The sequence below is a fragment of the Amblyomma americanum genome, chromosome 10 (assembly GCF_052857255.1).
Source record: "Amblyomma americanum isolate KBUSLIRL-KWMA chromosome 10, ASM5285725v1, whole genome shotgun sequence".
In the NCBI taxonomy this organism is placed as follows: Eukaryota; Metazoa; Arthropoda; class Arachnida; order Ixodida; family Ixodidae; genus Amblyomma; species Amblyomma americanum.
The window spans coordinates 86,972,484-86,993,781 of record NC_135506.1 but is presented as its reverse complement, the minus strand read 5'-3'; the positions used below and the strand labels follow the sequence as shown (position 1 = coordinate 86,993,781).

Here is a 21,298-nt window from a genome sequence, read left to right as displayed (position 1 = left end):
CCCAGGTCCATTTCTTTCCTAACGACCTCCGGTAAGGATACCATTAACAATTTAACCACCAAATGTATTCGACATGTCCTTCCCAAGTCCATTTCTTTCCTAACGACCTCCGGTAAGGATACCATTTACAATTTAACCACCAAATGTATTCGACATGTCCTTCCCAGGTCCATTTCTTTCCTAACGACCTCCGGTAAGGATACCATTTACAATTTAACTACCAAATGTATTCCCAAGAAACATGCTACAAACACAAAATTTTTTGGCGATTTTTGGTGAAAATGACTGCTGTAAGGCTTACAATATGCGCTAAAGGTGCAAAACTAATTTCATAGACAACTACAGCTCTCTAGTGTTGAAAATTGCAACCATGCAATTGCCCACCATAACTCGTCTTTGGCAGTGGAAGCAACACAACATCGGGCCGGACGAGTGTGACTTGCCATTGGCAATATTGGCACAATCTCCCATGACGAGTACAGCTCGGGGTTGGTGGTTAAAGGGCTAACCTGAGTGTCTTGTGGCTGTCCTGCTTTGCAAGCGAAGAGCAGCTCTCGTAAAAAATGCATGAACTGACCACAAGAGGGCCAACTTCCAGCACCATGTGGAATATCAGGGCACACCTTTCTTTCATAGCCCTAAGTTCACACTCCCTTGAAAATTCACCGTCACTGCAGTGAAAAACCCAGGCCCTCTGTGTGCCAGCCAGGCATGCAACGCATATGCCACAAAGGGTCGTTGGTTCAAGCTTGTTAGAGAGGCACGAAGTGAACGCTTTGTGGTGTGTATGATGGTAAAGCGTGTTGGGAATGTGTGCTGATGTTAAACAATGACTTGCAAAAAAAAAGTATTGCTGACGTTCAAATGCAAGTGTTTTCACATTTCTCCACGGCAGTACATTGCAGTGCTCTACAATTTATTTATAGAACTTACCAAATGATCATTAGTGCAACTTAAATGTGATTTTTTTTGGGGGAGGGGGGGGGGGGAACCGCCTTGTGGGGGGCGGGGAGCTGTGACTTATACACAGGAGGAGCCATAGATTGGAAAACACAGTAGCAGTGTCATGTATGTCTGCTTGTTTCAAAGCTACACATATCAGTATTTTTAGATATTTCATAAGTATTTGCCCAGCATTATGACACATGATACAGTGTACTTGTTTTTTAACTTGTCTTTTAGTTTCAGGTATTTAACACTGTACTGCAAATTAAATTTTTTCTAGCGTCCTACAGATTTGAGACAGCCTCCCCTTTTGTACTTCCTATGCTCCTAAAATCTCTTATTACTACATAGAAAGAGACACATGAAATAAAACAATCACTCAACCCAGTTTCCGACAGCAACTTGACTCACCAGGGGCAGGTTGTAGTACATGCCGAAGATCATGCGTGGTAAGAAGGAAAAGAGCGCCTCTCGCAGGCACACCTGTAATGTACGCACAAACAGAGCACATGAAACTGGTGTTCAATTCAATTCAATCAAATAACTGCCACCAGACAATCCTGAAGAGAAGCCGCATTTTAAACACAGTTTCTGACACAGTACTGTGAGTGAGCGAAGGGCCCATAAGGCGATTGCAGCCCGCCAGGCCCTCTTCACCAGCTGGAACTCTGCCGGGGGGCTTGGGCGAGCCAGTACTGAACTCCCACTACTCGAGCCTTCTCTGATTTTCCTCAATATCTGAGTTTGTTCTGCTTTACCATATGCCCAGGCCGCATGGTAGAGGTTTACCCCGGACTAGGGAGAACCGCCCCCTTAAATTGAAAAAAATATATAAAATGTTTTTTCTCTCTCTCTCTCTAAACACATTAAAGCTCCACACCTGTCACTGATGTCCGTGCAACGAGCTACTTGCGCAGCTGCACTACTACCATTTACTGCTTCATCATTCTGATGTCAATATGAGATAGATGCATTTCACTGATGACATGAACCGCACTGCCTCAGCTTGTAGCATAGTTGTGTTCCACACTTTTGCCCTTTTACACGCTTATTTTGTTTTTCTACCCTGCTAAAATGACCCCAACAGAGGGACTGCAATACAGTCAAACCCGGATATATTGAACTCGAAGGAGATCACAAAATACTCAGGTATATTAATAATTCGATATATATAAAAATGGCAACAGATAAGCTTATTGATAACCTAGGAGAGAGAACACAATGCACCCGTGCTGGCAATGCATTTCTTGTGGTGACATGCCACTCGTCGACGTGCTGGCTGTGCACCGCTCAGTAAGTGCTGCTCGGTCAAACCTGCTTTGCATCGAAGCCGCTTCAGACAGTGAGAAATTAGAGCTAAAGTCTTTGTCAAAAGTAAATAGACCAGGGAACACACTTCTGAACTGTGTATGGTGCTATTGTGCTATCCCCAGAAGCCCCAGGTTTTAAAGGCAAAACGACAGGTGTACCTTTCACCTACAAGAATTGCAACACTGGCGATTCATAGCAAGCCAGACAGCGTGGAGTACAGCCAAACCCCTCGAGCTCTGTACTTTTGACAACGACCACACATAATTATAGACCTTTGTTATCAGGCTTACCTTTGTTATCAGGCTTTCATACATTTTTTTAGAATCTGCGACCTATACATTGGGCCCTATTTTTCGAGCTAAACATAGGATACTTGTTTTTCAAGAGCCCTTTCCGTAATTCAAGCTTTCTTGTATTACTTGTGTAAGCAATAATATCTAACTCTGAGTGCTCATTCTCTTGTGGGGTGTAAAAAATATGTCTGCTTCGGTTGTCATTCCCATGAGGAATGTCTTATTGCCAGGCTTCAGCCAAAAAGTGCTTACCAGATGCGGTGTTCTCTTTTTCTCATTTACAACAATTTCATCGCATAAAATACCATAATGGAGCAGCCCACATTTCACTCAGTCGCGCAGTTTGGACAATGCACAAAAGACAAATCAAGAACGTTTGGCAGTGCCTTGGTATAAGCATATGTGGTGAAGGCTACCGTATCTACTAGCATAATTTGCACCAGTGCGTAATTTGTACACCCCTAACTTTTTACCATGATTTTTGAGAAAAAAAGTTTTACTCGCATATTTTACGCTCTTTGCTGCGCCAGGCCTCCAGCATGAATGCGGGTGCGTGCAAGGCAGGCTTGGGACGATCAGTGCGGGTGCATTGCCGTGTGCAGTTGTGAAAGGCGTGCATGGTGAGGGCGCATACTGTGTGCCTTTTACGTGGCTCACTTGTGCTGGCGGTTGTTTTCCCGGACGAACAGTTGCACGCTCGCCCAAATCCAAAACTAACAAATTGTTTGCTGTTCAGCTTGCTGCTAGTCAGCTGGACAGCATATAAGGGCGCTGTTGCGTCGCCCATTTACTTTCTTGCCTCCCGCTGCTGGCTTCGTGATTGTGTCGCTGCGCGTTCATCGCTTTGAGCTGCACATGCACAATCATGCCATCATGCGGGGAACTACACAATGTGGGGCGGGGATGAGGGGCATACACCTTACATTTGGAGTCAACTTTTTTTTTTTGGCCAGCGAGCGGTCCGAGACAGGCGGCAATATACATACAGGCGGCAATATATATAGTATATATTGAGTGTTATGACCTCTGTAGCATTTTTTTGGGCGTGTTCAGGAAACTTTCACGTAATTTGCGCACCACCTTTCTGAAGCTTCAATTTTAAAAAAAAAGCACAAAAAACTATGCAAGTAAATACGGTATTTATAACAACTACAGTGACGTAGGCAGAGTTCTCTCTGTCATCCTTCATATTTTTTTTGGTGCCCTGTTGACAGTTCAGAAAGCTGCTGGGAGAGACGCAGTGTGACAGATGTTTAAGCCAGCAATGCCAAGAAGCTCTGTCAGAAGAGTGTTGCACAAATGGTCTTCTTAGATCAGCAACCAAGTGAAAACCTTGCCTGCACTGGTATGACAACTCCATCTGAGTAGCTGTTGATGTATAATATAAAAAAAATTAGTGCAAAAACAGACACAAAGGACAAGGAAAGGGACACATATGACAATTAACAAGCGCTACTACCAAATGTTTTATTGAGGTATAAAGCAGAAAATATAAAAGAAAACAAGAGCATGCTCAAAGACGACGGAAAAAGCAGGCACACACATCATTCAACTGCAGTTTGATATAGCAAAAAGAAGTTGAGGAAAGCACATTCAGGTATCATAGATCTGCAAAGAACTGTCACTCGTGCAGTGATCAGATAGCTTTTTGATATGGAAGGTCTCTAGAAGAAGCCGAGCCTTTACATTGACACTCCTGCCCAGAATCTTGGTGTTCACAAATCGACCCCTAGACATGCCTACCCGAGAAAAAAAATTCAGCACAAGGTTCGAGGTTTTGTTGTTATTTTCTACATTTTTTGCATGTTCCTGGAGCCAGTCACCAATGCAGCAATGATGCAGCATGCTACGGGAGCATGCAAAAAATGTAGAAAAGGTATTAACCCTCGTTATAAACTGCAGATGAATATTTGAGAAGACCAGCACCATTTTTATTATTCCTCCCGCATTTACCAGTGGTAACGGTGGGGAACAATGCTGTTAAGACTGTTTCATCCCTTGCTGCTAGGGGGCTGTGTATGAGGTCAATCATGCAAACTGCTGATTTGAGCACAGAGTGGTAGTGAAGACCAACCTTTTTCCCCTTGAATTCGGACAGACTCCTCAGTTGACCCTGGTGAAAGGCTGACCACATTGGCAGGAACGTGCCCCTGTATGGGACCTGAAACATGAATGCAGCTCATCAGACAAGCTTAAATTAGAAGATTAGTTTCAGTGTGATGTTTTGCTGTTTTACATGGCAGTGTGAAAACATGTCATGGGCTCCACCTGAAGACTCCTTGACAAAGGCTTTGACATAACACAGCACATAACTTACCATAAGAGACAGCAGCATCGTGTAAAGCACAAGCAAGCTTCGGTAATGATAAGGAAAACCTCATCACTATCTGTGCACAAATGCACTGAGCAACATGGGATGTTAGCCTGCTCCACCCAAAATAGGAAAACTGTCGCCTCAAAGTGTTAAACCATTTCAATGCTTCTTGTGCTCTCATGACATGTGTAAAAGCAAAGAAATACTAAAACTCAAGATTTAGAAGGTTTAGAAGAAGAAGCTTTCATACGAACTCCACCTAGTTTTCAATCTTCCCTATTTACTCAAACTGTCGCATCAAACACTATGGCTTATTGGACAATCACATCAAAATACAAGCTCATGTATGCTACTTGGAACACATATTACTGATGGAGCTGATGCATGTAATGCTCAAAGAAATTGAGAGGAATGCAGTAAAACCTCGATAATTCGAACTCGGTCAATTTGAAATCCCACAAAATTCGTAGAATTCAGTGGTCCCGTCTTTGTAATGCAAGGTTTACCCCATAATTCTTGCCAGCAACTTGCACCACCCCTGCTAATTTGAAGACCAAGGGCGCTATGCAGAAACAGCTGAGTTCGCTGCAAACTCCACAACGCCTGCGTCCAAATGGTAATGCAGCATCACACTGCTTCAAATCAGCATGCCAGCGTGCGGACACTGGCGGCACTCCAACTCTGCCCCCAGCATGGTGACATCACACCAGCCAAAGCGAGCCTCTGCAGCTCACCAGCGGCTCTACCTCGAGATGCACTCGGACCATGCCAGCGCCAACACACAGCGAAGTTTCTATTTCGTGCATGCCGCACACCGCGCTGAAATCGTCAATACTAAATACACCATTAGCATCTAAAAACTTTTGTAGCGAAAGCTATACTGGCCACGAACTCGCAGTTTAGTTGTGCTCGCAGTCCCACTGGGGTTGCATCGCACCACGTGACCAGTCACAGCGCCGTGCCGCCGGCAGCTGCTCCGCACCACGTGACCAACCACGTGGTCGGTGGCGGGAGCCACTGAAACACCCGCACATTCACTGAACAAAAAAAAACACTGTGTCGAGGCTGGGAATCAAACCAGGGCCTTTGGCGTTTGAGGCAGAGACGCTACCACTCCGCCACGACGGCTCAAGGTTTAATCATGAATAAAGGCGCATCTAGTGAATGCACAGGTTTTATATATTAGCTCTTCCGAACCAGATGACGCCGCGCTTTCGCTATGTATATTCTGGCCTAACAGAGCTAGGCCATCATTAATTTTTTTTAGCAGGTAATGGGAACCCCCGGACTGGTCCGATGGACCGCACACAGTCTTTATCAACCAGGAGCTGCCTAGTGCATATGTCTCAGAGCTACATCGAGCCACTAACCTGGCATATCTGACCTTGGCAACCACACTAGAGCATGTCGAGAACGTTGGACTATGTTCTGCGGATGTCGAAATTGGCGTTAGCGGATTTCGGGCTACTGGCAGTGACGCGTTGACCACGACAGTCCAAACGAGCTCCCTCTGTAGGAAGAATTAATTGTTAAACATCGACCAAAGTTTTGCTCACTGCAGAGGTAGCGACTGCCAAATGCTGCAAGGAGTTTTTGAACAATGTTGCATGCTTGCTTTTTTCGTTTTGCTTCAGTTTCGAATAATTTGAAAACACAATAAATCTGAATACTTCATACCGACCAACGGACTTTGCATTAACAAAGTCCAGCTGTAGCTGCTCCAGGGCACATACAAGCTGCATATAGCCCTATTTATTTTGGCTGTCAGGCCACACAAGAAAGGAGGAAAGTATGAGCAAAAAAATGTCACAGAAGCCCATGAGCCTTTAAATCACCATCACTTTTGTTACGCTTAGATTTCAAGTGGAGCATTTTGCTCAGCGCCGCCACCGGTAGACACAAGTTTTTGTTGGCAAAGACCCGCGATCAGGTGTGGGTCATTCGGCACCATCTGTACCTTCTCACAAACACATGCACTCGTTAGACTCAATATTCTGACTTCTGACTAATGTCTAAAGGCTTCCTGTGACGCAAATCAATCGTGGTTCTCACTGTTTTTATTCGTTGCACGGGGTATGGTGATTTTAACACCCATGAAACAAACCAAAACCATACTATTAAGTGCTGTAATCAGCTCCAGAAACGCTCGTTTCAGGCCAACGGTGTTAAAATACAGCAGCAGTATTTGGAAGGGCATACAAAATGACAAACAGATTGGCCACTGCCTTTTTGACTGGTTGGCTCGGCATCCAGTTCGAACTTAAATTCTTTTACTTGAGAAATGAATATAGAATATAAAGCCACCGAGTGACATAAGCTTTTCACACACAGAAATAGGAATGAAAAGAAGCATGTGAATCGAATAAAAGCTGAAAAGAATAAACACTAGGGGGCAGAACTTTTCGCTTTGGACTATCTCTCAAGTAAGCGCTGCTGCCAAAAGAGTTGAAGAAGAAAAAATAAAAGCACGCTGGCAGAGACTGTGCCAAAAGTGTGAAAAGAAGAGAGAGAAATGGGCGGGGAGCCGGGAGTTGTGCTTTGCACCTGAAGGTCAATGTGCTCCGTCAGCAATATGTGCAAACGCAGGGAAACAACAACTGCATGCAAGCTTCTTGCAGCAGCTTTAGCAGAAGAATTTGCGACCTAAAGTAGCAATTTCAGCTTTTGGTGCAGAAAAAATGAGAATTTGTAACAGACACTCCAGCTTTTGCAGCAAAAAACAGTTGTGTTCCGTAATGAAATTTTGCCTCTTGCAGCACATAGAAAAGAGAGTTGTGGCTAAATTTCGGCTTTTGGAGCCAACAAGCTCAAATTTTTATTGCGATCCCAGTAAAACAAAAAGTCATAAACCCTACATCCAAATTTTGTCACTATATAGTGTGCTGAAAAAAACAACTTAAATAAGCACATAAAAAAATATTTGCTGAACATTGTCATTTTTATTCAAGGTAAAAATGACTAGAAACGATATATGAAAATGACTGCATAGAGGCAAGGACTACAATGCGAGTGGCACCATGCTTTACACATTCCCTCACAATGCATGAAAAGCAGCATAGGCAGAGGAATTCCCGCCCAAATATTACTCTCTCCAAAAGACAGTGTGCTTGGTGCTCACGTTATCAGTTGCGCTACACTCAGCCCTGCGATAGACTCATAAACATTGCAGCATTTGAACTATAATCATCTAATTCAGCACCAATATTTTCTTCTCAGCAGCAGCAACAACTCTTTATTGATCTGAACGCTGAGTGCTGGCAATGAGCTAAATGTTCAGAACGAATACTTTTGTGATGCTTTAATTTGTTCACCAGAGTGGCGGTCATATCCAAAGCTGTCTGAAGCGTGCCTTTGCAAGAACACCTGATAGCTTGTTTCAGAAACCTTTACGAAATTTCCTAAAATGCTCTGCATTCTTACATGTGGTGTCAGTTTTATTCCTGGTGCTGCAGTTCCATCACTGCAGTGATGAAAGCACACACAACCAAACGCGTGAAAATGAAGCCATGACGCAAGAGAGAGCATGTGGGCTACGCTCTGCGTGATGCAGCTGCATGTTTTGGCTGCGAGGCTTCTGTTTTATACTTTCGCTTTTTCTTATCTCCCTTCGCCTACAGGACCACTCTGATAGATGACAACTGCGCAGGGTGAAAGTGGTCGCCGCAAACACTCCGCTGGAGTGCTCATATGCGACAGCTACTACGCCCGCTCATCTACGAGCCGTTTCCATCTGCGCTGCGCATCGTGGATTGAAAAGGGGAGGAGCACTGCAGCCTCTTCACAATCTTTGTTACCGCAGTCACTGTGTTCGTGGCCAACTGTCAGCTGCGTCATGGCACGACGCAATGAGGCACCACGTAGTACTGCACTTCTGTTTTCCAATCGACGAGCATGGACACAGAGCGGTCAAAACGGCACTCGCAATGGCTGCTAACGAATTTCCTTCATGCAATGCCTATATACCACAATCGTGCTAGTGAGCCCTCTTTAGAGAAGTAACAATTTCTGACCACAAGCTCTGGAGAGAAGTAACATCCGCAATTTTCAGATATTCGTTCAGTACTTTCAATGGAAACGAGCAGTACAACACAAATAAAAAAGTAGATTCTATCCACAAACTATTCGAAATTTCATATATTTTTGCACCACTACTTTCTCCGACAAAGTCCTGGAAGCAACGCACAACAAATATTTAAAAATGGAAGCTTTAGTCTGGCTCTCGCCAAAGTTTTTCAGTAACCTTTAAGTGCAGGTGGCACAGTCTGGTGCCAAAGTGAGCAAAAACTCAATTCTGTAGCAGCATCTGCTACTTGGCGTAGTTTGGCCCAATTGGCACAGCAGCTCCACCACCGTGACTGATAATGCCCGATCACACCACTGGGCAAGTGAAATAGTTGCATGAAATGCGATTTTGCCTGATTTGAGTTGTAGCTCTATTCCTGATATACTACAAACACAAAGAATGGCTGGCTCCATCAATTTCACCTTCAAGCTCAGCCAAGGTCAGGCCCTGCTTGCGCAAACGGTGCAAGAACAAGAACGAAGGAGCAAGAAAATTGTGTGGCCAATGTGTGGCCTTTCACGTCTTCCGGAGCAAACAGCACCTCTCGATAGATGGCGCTGGTGCCCACACAGCAGGCTCACGGAAACCAGCGCACCCACGCCAAGCGGCGTGAATGGCAGCGAGCTCAGCGACAGATACAACGATCAAGAGTCCACCTACGAAGAAAAACATTGCGCGCCTTCGGCACGAAAACGGACACCACCGAGCAGCGTCTGTGTGTTGCCTTGTGGTGCAATTGTAGATGCTGTAGTTGCAGCTACAAAAGCGGCTGCCTGGCTGCCACTTTGCCAGAGCCAGACAAGTCTCGTGGCTAAGTCTTGAACACGCAGTGGAACACTGCTATAGATCTGGTGATTGAGCACATAGGCACACGCTCATATGTTTGTGTAACAGGTGTGTCTGCCATAGTGAACTACTTCATCGACTACAAAACCATCTTCGTACGCATCCCCAAAGGACCAGTCGTCGGCTCCACCCACGAACACATGCAACATGATTAACTGTTTGCAAAACATTAGTCTTGTCCTTGCCTAAACCAAGCAAAACTCTTAGTTTGCCTGCATTCAACAACTGCTAATTTTTTATTACACGGTGATAATTTACATTATACACTCCCATTTCTACAATTCTTTTTGAACTGGCGTGTTTCACACGTGAGAAATCAATTAGAATAATCAGCAGTGAAAAAAAATGTTGCAAAAGAAGTATCTGAAAAGAGCCTCAGAGTAGCACGTGTACCTGGCTCAGTGGGTCGGTGGACACCTCAATCGCCCTGTGAGTAGACGGTAGCCTCTACCCACAAAGTGAGGCAGTTAGGTGCCTTTGTTTTTCTCAAAATCTCCATTGATTTTGAGGAAAGGAAAGGCACATAACTGGCTCCCTGGGTCAGTGGACACCCCAATCTGCTTGTGAGGTGTGGCGGTGGTGTCCACCATCAAAAAACCACCACCATCAAAAAACCATGTTTTCACACAAAATTTCGTGTTTAGCAATGTTAAACCATCAGCTATTTTTTTATGCTTTCGTGCTTAGCAATGTTAAACCACCATTCATTTTTTTTATGCATATGCCTTCCCTTTTTCTTGAATGTCATATTTCACAATATTGTCATTGGTTTTTGAGCCTTCAAACCAGGAAAAATGTCCATCACCAAAACGAACATAAGTGAAAAAAAAAAGATAATATACTTCCACTGCCTGGAAATCAGAACGCACAACTACCTCCAAGTCATCAGCTACAGTTGAGTTGAAAGCAGATGACACTGATCTAATAATAGCAGAGAGCCTCCTCAACTTCAGTTTTTGTGACAGCAAGTGACCACTGGTGATCATGTATAGTGTGCATCAAAGTTAGGCAAGCAAGCCTCACCGTGTCCCAGATGAGGATGTCGAAATCGCCGGCCAGGCTGTTGTTGAAGTGCAACGTCAGGTAGAGGTTGAGGAAGTCACAAAAGTGATGGTACATGTTGACAACTGTTGGGAACAAAACAAACATAACACAGAACTAAGAGCTAATTCACTGCATGAAAAAAAGTACATTTAGACCGTGCTATACAAAAATGGTGTATAGTATATAATGAAATTTTGGACATAATGAAGGGATTACTGTTCCCTTTTGAGGCTCTCATATAAGCCGAAGTAGGTGTGATATCTCATTTTATTGAAGTACAATTTCCTACAGTGGAATACAACGAACCCCCAATGAACCCACTGGACATTTCGTGCTGAGTATGTCAATTTGTAACGTTGCTCAACTCTTCTGTACCAATTCGATATAGCAGGCTGGGCACCATGCAAAACATGTAACAAACTTATCTCTCCTCAGGCGGAGGCCTCCATGGAGCATTTGTCCAGATAATTCATTGGCTTCGGTGCACGGTTTGACACTGGTGCTCCTTTCGGTGAACAATGCCAAGCTGCGCAGTGTGCAGGGTCTGGAATTACCCTGTTCTCTAACTTCCTCGCTGCACACGGCCCACTACGAGTACATTCTGCTTCTCTGGTTCCATGTGCAGTTTAGTTCCTAGAACCATAGTGTAGGTTAGACATTTATTTCGTAAATTTGTGAATTTGAAATTTCTTTTCACTCTAGATAAGTTAACAGACACTGCATTGCAAAATTCAAAACCAAAATTTGCACATTGTGAAAAAAAAATTCTAGGAGTGCCTTGACATCTCTTGAATGTCTTGACTAAGAATGTCTTGACTTGTGAAAAATATATATTAGGAAACGATTTTCTGAATACTGAACAGTGAAATTTTGTGACAGCCATAGAATTATTTCTAAATGCTAAAAGATTTAATGTAAAAACATCAAGAAATAAATTTTTTGCTGAAAGCCGCATCCTTTGTTAAGGGGAAGAGCGGCTTTCAGCAAAGTTTCTCAAAATAAATTTAAACAAATTCTTGAGCATATTAGAATAATATTATGACTACCATCATGAAATTTAATTCTTATATCTCAAGAAAATATTTTCTTACAATACATTTCTCCCTTGATTTTTGCAATAGAAGGCAGAAGGCTGGATCAACACTACCAAGCTGCAGCTCAAGTCATGTTTATACTTATTTTACACAAACACCAATTTTTAATTCTTTCAACACAGTAGCTGCAGACATGTCTAGACACAGAAGAAAATTTTATACAAGAAATAGCACGACAAAATTTCGTGACAGCATAGAAAACAAGTCATGATAACAGATACTTCCAACCAAATTTTTAGTCCTCTTTTACAATTTGAAAGCAAAGTCCCCACTTAAAGGGGCCCTGGACAGGCATCGCAACAAAAGAACAAAGTTCCTGCCTCCACGCCCAAGCAACTGGGCCAGAGAGAAGCTATGTGAAGTCGACACCCACCATGGTCACGTTATAACTGGCCATGCGGTTGTCGTGACTAAAGCAAGAAGCAGAGGCAAGCAGCACACTTGGGCAAAAAAATTTAAGTATGCTTGTCCGCTTGCTCTTTTTTTTTTTATCATAACTGCAACAAAGAAACAAGAGAAGAAACACACAACACACGGAAAGACACATTACAACAACGTTCATCCGTATGTTGTGTTTCTTCTCTATGTGACCACGTTTCATTGCTGCAGTTATGATACAAGAATGCAACCAACTAGCCCAAAAGCTTATTTTACTCAAGGCTCGGTTTATCCTGCGTACCAAGAAATGCATGCGGGCTGAATGCAGAAAAAAAGGAAAATGAAATGAATTCGATGAACACGAAAAGGTTCCTAGCCACTTCTAGTACCGGCTAAATTTGAACGGGCTTGCTGTGGCCCTAAAAAAAAAACCTCACTTCTGCATCCACTGGATGGACAGATAGACTACTGATGCACGGATCATTGCAGCTTCGAATAGTTGATGCAGTTCTCAAAACCACCCCCACAGTGATGGCCAAGTACCATTTAAATTCTCTCAGCATGAAAATGTAAGACAACAACAAGCAGGATGACAGTGGCCAGAAAGGGATTTAATAGCATTAAACCCTTTATGTACACAGCCGGCCATGATCAAGAGAAAAAAACTGTCTGCATGGCACTTGACTGTTCAGTTCAAACTCTTTTTAGAAAGATTTTTTTTTTTTCACAATTAAAACAGATTGACACGAAGCTCAGTGCATGTGTACCATGATCATCACCACGTGTTTTGAATTCTGCCATGTATCCTGTCTAGAAGTGTCTGGAAGTGTTGTTTGCAATGAACCACGTAGCCTCCCAAGGTAACCAAAAGCCCGGAATGACAAAAGCACTCACTGGCGTCCAGCTTCATCACAACAGTTGGCCTGTCCAGAATGACATCGCAGCCGTCTTCGTCAGCAACATTTTCCGAGAGTTGTTCAAAGTGCTCCAGCTCTGCAAACCTGTCAGGGAGTGCACCATTGCCAAGAGAAGCCACTGAGGGAGAGGGGAAAAGTGAGAGGCAGAAGAGGGAGAGCATTCCAGAGGCTCTTTCCTTCAGAAATCCATGTTTCAATGTGATGGAGTCCCTGATGAGTGACCTTTTTTGAGACTCTATCTTTTACTTGCTTTATGCCTCTGCAGAGACTAAAGCCGGCTATAATCAACAGATTAAAGCAGCGCGTAGGTCCGAGGGTGCGAGAAGAACACACACAACACAGGACGGGCGCTGTGTTGTTCCTCGGCACTAGTTTAATCAGTTTATAGCAATGAACCAACTAGCCCAGATCAAAATATTGACTCAGCTGATTATGGTACACAAGTATTTTCTACGGTACATCTACTGCCTTGGAATGTGACACGAAGTCCCACTAAACTCCCTTATTTATTTGCCACTGCTTGCCATCACCTATGCCCACCCCTCAACACACTCGATTTTAGCTTTCCCCCTTGCTCCGAACACGCCAAAGGTGCCCAACTGGGTAGCGATGTGTTTTGTAGACCATCAATCATACGAATCTCACGGGGTCACAAAAAACATTTGTGTCATCCGAAGTTCATATCATCAAAAATGAACAAAATTCGTGTGCAGAATTTACACATCTCTTTCCGGCTGATGGGGTTTATCTAAGGCCGCATGCAAATGGGGGACTCGTAACATTGGCGATGCACAGGGAAGCACTTGGTGCTTGAGGCTGCAGTCGTGGCTTCCGCATTCGTATCATCCACAGTGGGGTGGGGGTTGTTCACAACATCCAAATTTCTGCCCATTGCATACAGTGCACTCTGCCAGGGCATCTTATGAATTCGTATCATCCCGAAATTCGTATCAACTGGGATCATATCGTCAAGATTCTACTGTGCTGTCTTAGAACGGGAATAGTGCTAAATTGCGCAAAGGGCCAGGGCCAGAGCCTCCCTGTCCCGGACCCCCTGTCCCTTTGTGCAATTTAACTCTATTCCTGTTCTATGATGAAATGCCAACTAGTCACAGTCTTTGCTCTCTTATCTCACTCCTTCCAAAGCATGCCTGTTGCGAACTCCGCTAGCAGGTGCCCTCCACACTTTTCAGTATGCCAGAGGGGAGCGTGACTGAATTAACCAATGCCAGCCCCAGGGAGCCGAATAAACGAGCCTTCAATGCCACACACTGACATAGGCTGCTAAGAAAAGAAAAGAAAGGAAAAAGAAAATACAGACAGAAAAGAAGTTGGCTGTGGAACCACTTTACAGGTGGTTGCCATGGCAACGACTCCAGTTGCTCATTACCCCGCTCTCGCCATGCCCTCATCTTTTGATGGAGACCCTCCTCCTACTCCTTCCCCATGGTTACCAACCTTGAGCTACGCCAACTACAATGACGCCAAACCCGGAGAGCAGGCATTTAACAGCTGTTGCTGTAAATATGCAAGGAGTTGACCGCAAGGGCCCCTTTGAGTTCCACAGCCAAAGAAGGCATGGCAGTGCAGAAACCCACCATGACTGCAGGGGACTCCTGTGATCCCCTTCGAGGCGCAGGGAGTCCCTGTCCAGCTGGCAGTGGCCACCAACCAGGCCCCGGCCCAATATGTCTTCCCGGTACCTGCGACAAGAAAGGTAAAGGGGAGAATGCACAGGCACACTGCACAATGCTGGGCAAAAAAAAAAACAATATTCAGGTCAAGTCAAGCATATTTGTTTCCTTTTAGCAAGAAAAGGAGGGGCCAGGGTTGTAGCTGTGGCCGCAGCCACATGCCAGCCTGCGAGAAAATGGAAGCCTCCTACTCCCACCTGCTGGTGCCGCAAGGTCCCGTGACCTAGGTGGCCCAGCTGCCTCCTAGGTTGCTCTCTATAGGGACCACCTGCCAGAGCCATGTCCGTGATTTTTCGCTCACAAAGCCGACACCGACAACACCGACACTGGATTTTCAGGTGGACGAGGCCTTAACGTCATCGCGCTAAAGCAAGGTAAAGGCTGATTCACAGCAGCACACAGTCAGCATCTGGCATGTTTTGCACACAGAGACTATGCCCATGGTGACAACGACAATGATGGATTAAAAGGAACATAAGTATGGATGGAATGAAGCCCCTTATGTTAAAGGCACTAACACAGATTCCTTAACCGTGCTATAAACTAGTATTACACCAAGTACTCTCTTGGACGAGTAACCTACATGGCAGCTCGTATAAACCCATGGCCCCGTGGAAATCATGGACATATAGGAGTGTTTATCAGCACTTGTAGTTAAATAATGACGGAGGTGTCCATGCAGTCTACGCGTCCTCATGCTACTCACGCACCTTTTTTTTTTTTCAGGGAGGGGGCCTTATAGCCATGAAAGAAATGAAGGCTTGCGAGCGACTGAGGCTTGCCGACACCATTTGTCATCTGGTCTTATATGCTGCTCACATTCGATCTCCATACGGCACCTTTGAGCTGCGAGCAGTGATCCCCCCCCCCCCCTTTGTCTTTCTGAACTAAGGCACCCCCTTGATTCGTAACAAATTTTTGTCATCTTTCTCATGAGTGTTAGAGTCATAATTAAATGTTATGCGTCACATCAACGACACAAAAAAAAATGACTACCGCTTCTCCTCTGCCTTCAACACTCCCCCATCTCCCCTAATTTCCATTCCTTGGGAAAACCCTCGCCGCGGGAAATAGCCAAGTGGTGATGCAAACTTGCCACTCTGACCGAGCGAGCGAACGTGCAAGCAGTCGCAAAGGTGTCCATATTTGTACCAGCAGGTGGGAGTAGGAGATTTCCATTTTCACCCAGGCTGGCATGTGGCCGCGTCCACAGCCACAACGGGAGTGCCGGCCCCAAAAAACGCTAGCACTCCTTATAGCCTCTGGGCTGCATAGCATGCCACGTAGAAAATGACTTTGATAGCCTAAAAGCATCACCGTCAATGACAAATGTGTAGTACCGCATGTTCGATGAACTGCTGCTCAAAGTTGCATTCACACACAAGGCAGAGTGCAGTACCTACTTAGCCAGATGGCGGACAACCCACATTTTCTAAACAATATGGGACACCATGGCACAATAGCAATGAAAATTTAGGCCTCTTCCTTGACAGTTTTAAAGGTGGCTGTAAGGTTCTTTTTTTTTACTATAAAGCACTAGGTCTGTTGTGAACTGCATTGCGCTAGAGCTGATGGAAACAGAAGAAGATAAAGCAGCTGCTGTCTCTTACCTTAAGCGTTTCATTGCCAAATAATGAGTATCTGCTTCAGTGGTAGTGCCTAGAGATAGTCAACACAAAAAAGTATTGTTGTGAGCCAAAACTGAGGTGAGCGAAAAGCCAAATGCAACCGCGGTGAGTAGCAGAAGATCCACACGCAAGCACTGGGAAGGGAACAGCAGCGCCAGATTTGTTGTCACGAAGTACAGGCGTGTAGAACTACGCTTTGTCCCATGCCGGTCGGCCCACCTACTCATCTAGCCACCGTAAGCCTCTTGTGGCTGTCAAAGGCACGAGAGTTGTGGTAGTGTGTTAGTTCACCGTAGTTGTGGCTTTCATGTGCTGCCGCCGAGCATTGCAGTTTTGGCACGATGCGCAAACACCTTAATAGCTACACGGCTTGGAGTTTGCTGTCAAACACGTCAAGTGTGCGGCAGGCAGGAAAAGCATGCTTTCCGAGGCAAGCCGCGCAAGTTTCCCGAATTGGAAGAAGAGCTGCACTGCTAAGTGATGGAAGCGCAGAACAACGGCTGCGCGTTGACAGCGGACAGCACCAGCTCGCAGTCTGAATACTCTGCGAGTGATGATTGAACGTAGAATAAATGCCGCTCATTTCCTGATTGGTGTGTTTTTACTTGAAAAAAAATTATTTTCGCGTATATGGGCCGCATCCCAAAAACTAGCCCTCAAATCTGGAAAAAAAAAAGTGCGACCCCTACGCACGTTTATACAGTATTCTTCCAAAAAAAACTGTGACATTAGCTACCTTACTGTTACAACATTAAGATGCAAACATACAAAGACTCTAAATCAGGCCATTAGATCAAGAACTGCCTTAAATTTAAAAAGCAGTTTGCTTCATTGGGAATAACATCTTCTCCACATCATAAAATCAAATTTCAACTGTAAGTGAGGCCTTTTGCAAGACTTGCCACTTTGCAAAATGACTTATAATGCCTAAACCAAAGGCTATAATTGCAGCTGACGACATCCTCAAGACAATGCAATTTACCGTATTTTCCAGTCCATATGTCGCACCCCTTCCAACTCCAAATGGCATTTTTTCCGAAAAAAAATCATACATAAGTCACAGCAGTGAACAAAACACACCTGTTCATTTGGTAAGTGCAAGAAAAACGCACTGAGGATCTCTTCATCAACAAATGCAACAAAAATACACATTTGTGGCAGCTGCCGTGCTCAGACAATCCTTGAGCTCTAACAAGTGTGCCTTCTTTCCACAGTCTGCCTTTCTTGGTTCACTTCATCGAACAGTGCACTCTTGAAGGTCTGCACCAGTCAATCTTTTCATGTCCATCGAGCCGTCTCCCGGCTGCCCAGCTCCCGTTCTCCAGCGCATATTCGACAGCACGCGAACTGAACTTTGCATTGTGGCTTCTTTGCCTTGCAGGTAGTGTCACGTTAAGCAAGAACAACACGCATGCAAAGCCGCACAGATGCAACGCTGAAATCAAAACTTTCGAGAATACGGATGGACTGGATGTAATGGCTGCGTGCGCTTCGTGCCGGTGCGGCATTGTCCGGTTGTTGCGAGATTATATAATTCAATCTGTAGGATAATGTTTTAAGAATAGGCAAATTTAGCAGTGTCCGAACTGCGTTCCGCTACCATGAACCACTGTGCAAAAACAGTGAGGTCCCCACAGACGCGGATCACGGTAGCAGATCACGTTGCGCTAAGGCTCTGTAACAACTCAATTTTTTTTTCTTTTACAGATTGCTTTTATTTTTAAAGATAGCTACTAGAAACGGCAAAAGATGGCGCGCGGCGGCATGTCATTTTTTGCTTTACATAAGTTGTGCAATTATATAAGACGCACCAATGAAAAATCCAGAAAAAAAATTCGACTTACACAGAGGAAAATACGTATAACAACCAATCTTTAATTCCGACTACTTTAAATGCAACCAACTTCCTCTAAGATAAGCCTGACATGACCTAGTAAACCTGTCCAGTCTTTACTTCGGCAGAAGTTCAGTCTAAAAGAAGTGTCCCCAATATCAGATACATTAAGAACAATATTGTAGGCGTAAAGTAAGAAGTATAGTCAAATTACATTTTCTTTAATTCTGCCCAGAATGTGCAGTTGTGGGTTCAGCCGTTTTGAGAAACAATTTTTCTGGCACACCACAGGACACCTCTGCAAAGCTTCCCGAGGACTAACCGAGTCCCTGCGGTAACCTCCTCCCAACCACCAAAATCTTATGGCACTCTGAATAACGCACCCTTTCAATGCGAAGCCATCAACAACTTCTTACAGGTCTGCAGATAGAAATCTGCTTAACTGCGCCATGTGGTTCTCGTGGCATTCACCTCTGTTGAACTGTCTTTGACCACAAAATGGTACACAATGGTATTGTGGATATAAGAATTTCCGCATTATGTCTCGGATCACTAAGCTAATTAGAGAACTTGGCTCTACAGAGTTCACTCTAAAAAGGAGCCTATATACAACTGTCATTAGTACTTTGAATTTTGAGAGTAACAGACTGTGCCCCTAGCCCTATTTCGTATTACATGGGTTGGGAAATCCCCACTGGCTCTCAAATGATGCTGGAGAACCCTGTGTGTCTTTGCTTCAATGCCTCCCTGCCTGACATGCATGCAGATTAGACTACGCAGACACATGGCCCCTTAAATAATAGCCAAGTTCAATTTCCAGTGACTGGCTGCATAGTGAAAAAGTTGGCTATGAGCAATTAATGTACGACTAGTCCCGAAAGTAGTCTGCATGAAAGCAAAAGTTGGGCTTGAGGCATGCTGAGTTCTAGGTACTCGGTGAACACAGAAAACATTCCAACAAAACCAAGGCTGCTGCAGAACCAATCCCATTTGAGAAACTCTGCCCCACAACCCTTACCGCAAAAAGAAGAAAAAAAACAGTTCGAAAGAAAAGACTTGCAAGAGCCAGATTCAGTGCAGAAATGTAGAGAGACTGCTGCGGGAAAGAAAGCCAGACTCCGCAATATGCAATAAAAACAAAACAGCAACTGCTGAAGAGGGAGAAAATATTCATCATCTTGCCCTTTTCTTCAAACCTGTTACTGTGGTAAACATTGCATTGCATAACCTGCACGACGCTTAAAGCATATCCAAACCTTGACCAACTGCTCATTAAAGAGGGCTGACCAATCCAATTTCCATGCACCTCTGCCAGTTTGGGGGACTCACTTGACTGGTCCATTCATGTGAAGCAACCGCTGAAAGTCGAGACGGATGTTCTTGGCTCGACAGAGTTCCATGTGACGGACACATTCCAGCAGCGATGCTCCCTGCAACAGCAGGGATATCGTGCAACAGGAACTAAGGAATTACTCGCCTGTCTCGCTGCCAAGGCAAGGTGCAACCTTGAAGTTCATGCAAGTGGCACCTGCCAGAATGCAAAGAGAGACTTGTACGTATTACAACTGGCACACCTGTCACATGTTCCCATCACACCGTATCAAGCTCAACCACATCAAATTGCAAAAATTCCTAAACACCACCTGCTCAACCTGTGATGTTTACGAAAATCTTGAACGCATAACTGACGTCTTCACATAACAGTTACTGATTTTGTCGGACCCTGCAGCACCCGGAAAATGATCTGAATGATTAAACAGTCCACAAAATCTGCAAGAAAAAGTCCACTTGAAAAAAAAAAGAATAATTTTGCCCAGCGTCATGTTCTCTCTAGAAGTGATACTATTAGCATTAATTTGAGCCAAAGTAACACTTTCACCATACCCACACAACATGGCCGGTTGCTCATGACTTCAATATTCTGGATGAGCACAACGTGGTGACAGTTACTCTCGACTAATTCAGTCTGAATGTCCAAACTTCCTGGCTCTACAGCTTCACAAATATCGGTCTCACATATGCCCACATTCCGATAAGAAGCATGATGGTTCCTCAACAAAGCCCAAATATTATACAAGCCCAAATAACTGGAATCCACAAAATCAGTCAGCACTGCAGAACACTGAAGGCTGAGCCAGGTCTATGGAATGACTAGCTGAACACCATTTATTCCCAAAAAATTTAGAATGGCAGAACTGAATAAACACAGGAGTCATTTCATGGAGCTTGTCAAGAACATCTAGTCTCACTGTCTAAGATAAATCCTAAATGAAGCTTAAAGGGACACTGAGAAGAACACTATCAAATTTTTTTTGTTAGCAAAATCTGACCGTTCGGCATTTCATGGCTTTGTTGCCGCTTTTCCGGGAGCGAAAGATGCATTTATTTCAAAGAAATTTGGATTTGAAGTAGAAAAAGTTTTTCCCGCCGCTCCGATTCAAACTCGAGAACTCTTATGACGTCACGGAGAACTCTTATGATGTCACAGGACGGAGTGACGTGAAACGTGACGTAAACGGAGACTCCGTGATTTCTGGCGGCTAGCGGTGTGGTCTAGCAGCTGCCGAAATGAAATCTACCGCCGCCGCACGTTGAAGGCATCTATCGGGGGTCGCTACCGTCGCTTCGTTTACGTTTGCACCGGCGTCTTGCTAGCATTACGATGGATCCCGTTCCCGAACCGGACGACGTAGTTCTCGCAAAAACTCCGGCCTGCATTTCAGTGACCTCAGCCTCACAGAGCGTGCGATGCTTTTGAGGGAGCACAGTTAGGTTAGGCTCCGGCGGGTCGTTTCGCCCTTCCTCAGTGAGCAGCCGTTGAAAAATAAATATCATAACCACAGTGCGGGGAGTTGCGAGGGGCCAGGACAAGGTCGGCGTCTTGCGCCCATCGGAGGCTGACCGGGGCTTTGGGGCCAACAGATTGTGATTCCTTGA

At 44.6% G+C, this 21,298-nt stretch overlaps 1 protein-coding gene across 2 annotated transcripts in view; it reads right to left on the bottom strand.

Annotated features, from left to right (window-relative positions):
• Eogt (EGF-domain O-GlcNAc transferase) overlaps positions 1–21,298 on the bottom strand; it is a 160,429-nt gene that overhangs the window by 43,632 nt on the left and 95,499 nt on the right. For both annotated transcript variants that reach the window (XM_077641228.1, XM_077641227.1), the window contains exons 5-10: positions 19,691–19,791; positions 14,804–14,908; positions 13,183–13,289; positions 10,796–10,899; positions 4,624–4,710; positions 1,357–1,428 (exon numbers count right to left, since the gene is read on the bottom strand). In XM_077641228.1, the coding sequence (XP_077497354.1) occupies positions 1,357–1,428; positions 4,624–4,710; positions 10,796–10,899; positions 13,183–13,289; positions 14,804–14,908; positions 19,691–19,791 (576 nt within the window). The remainder of the gene's footprint in view (positions 1–1,356; positions 1,429–4,623; positions 4,711–10,795; positions 10,900–13,182; positions 13,290–14,803; positions 14,909–19,690; positions 19,792–21,298) is intronic.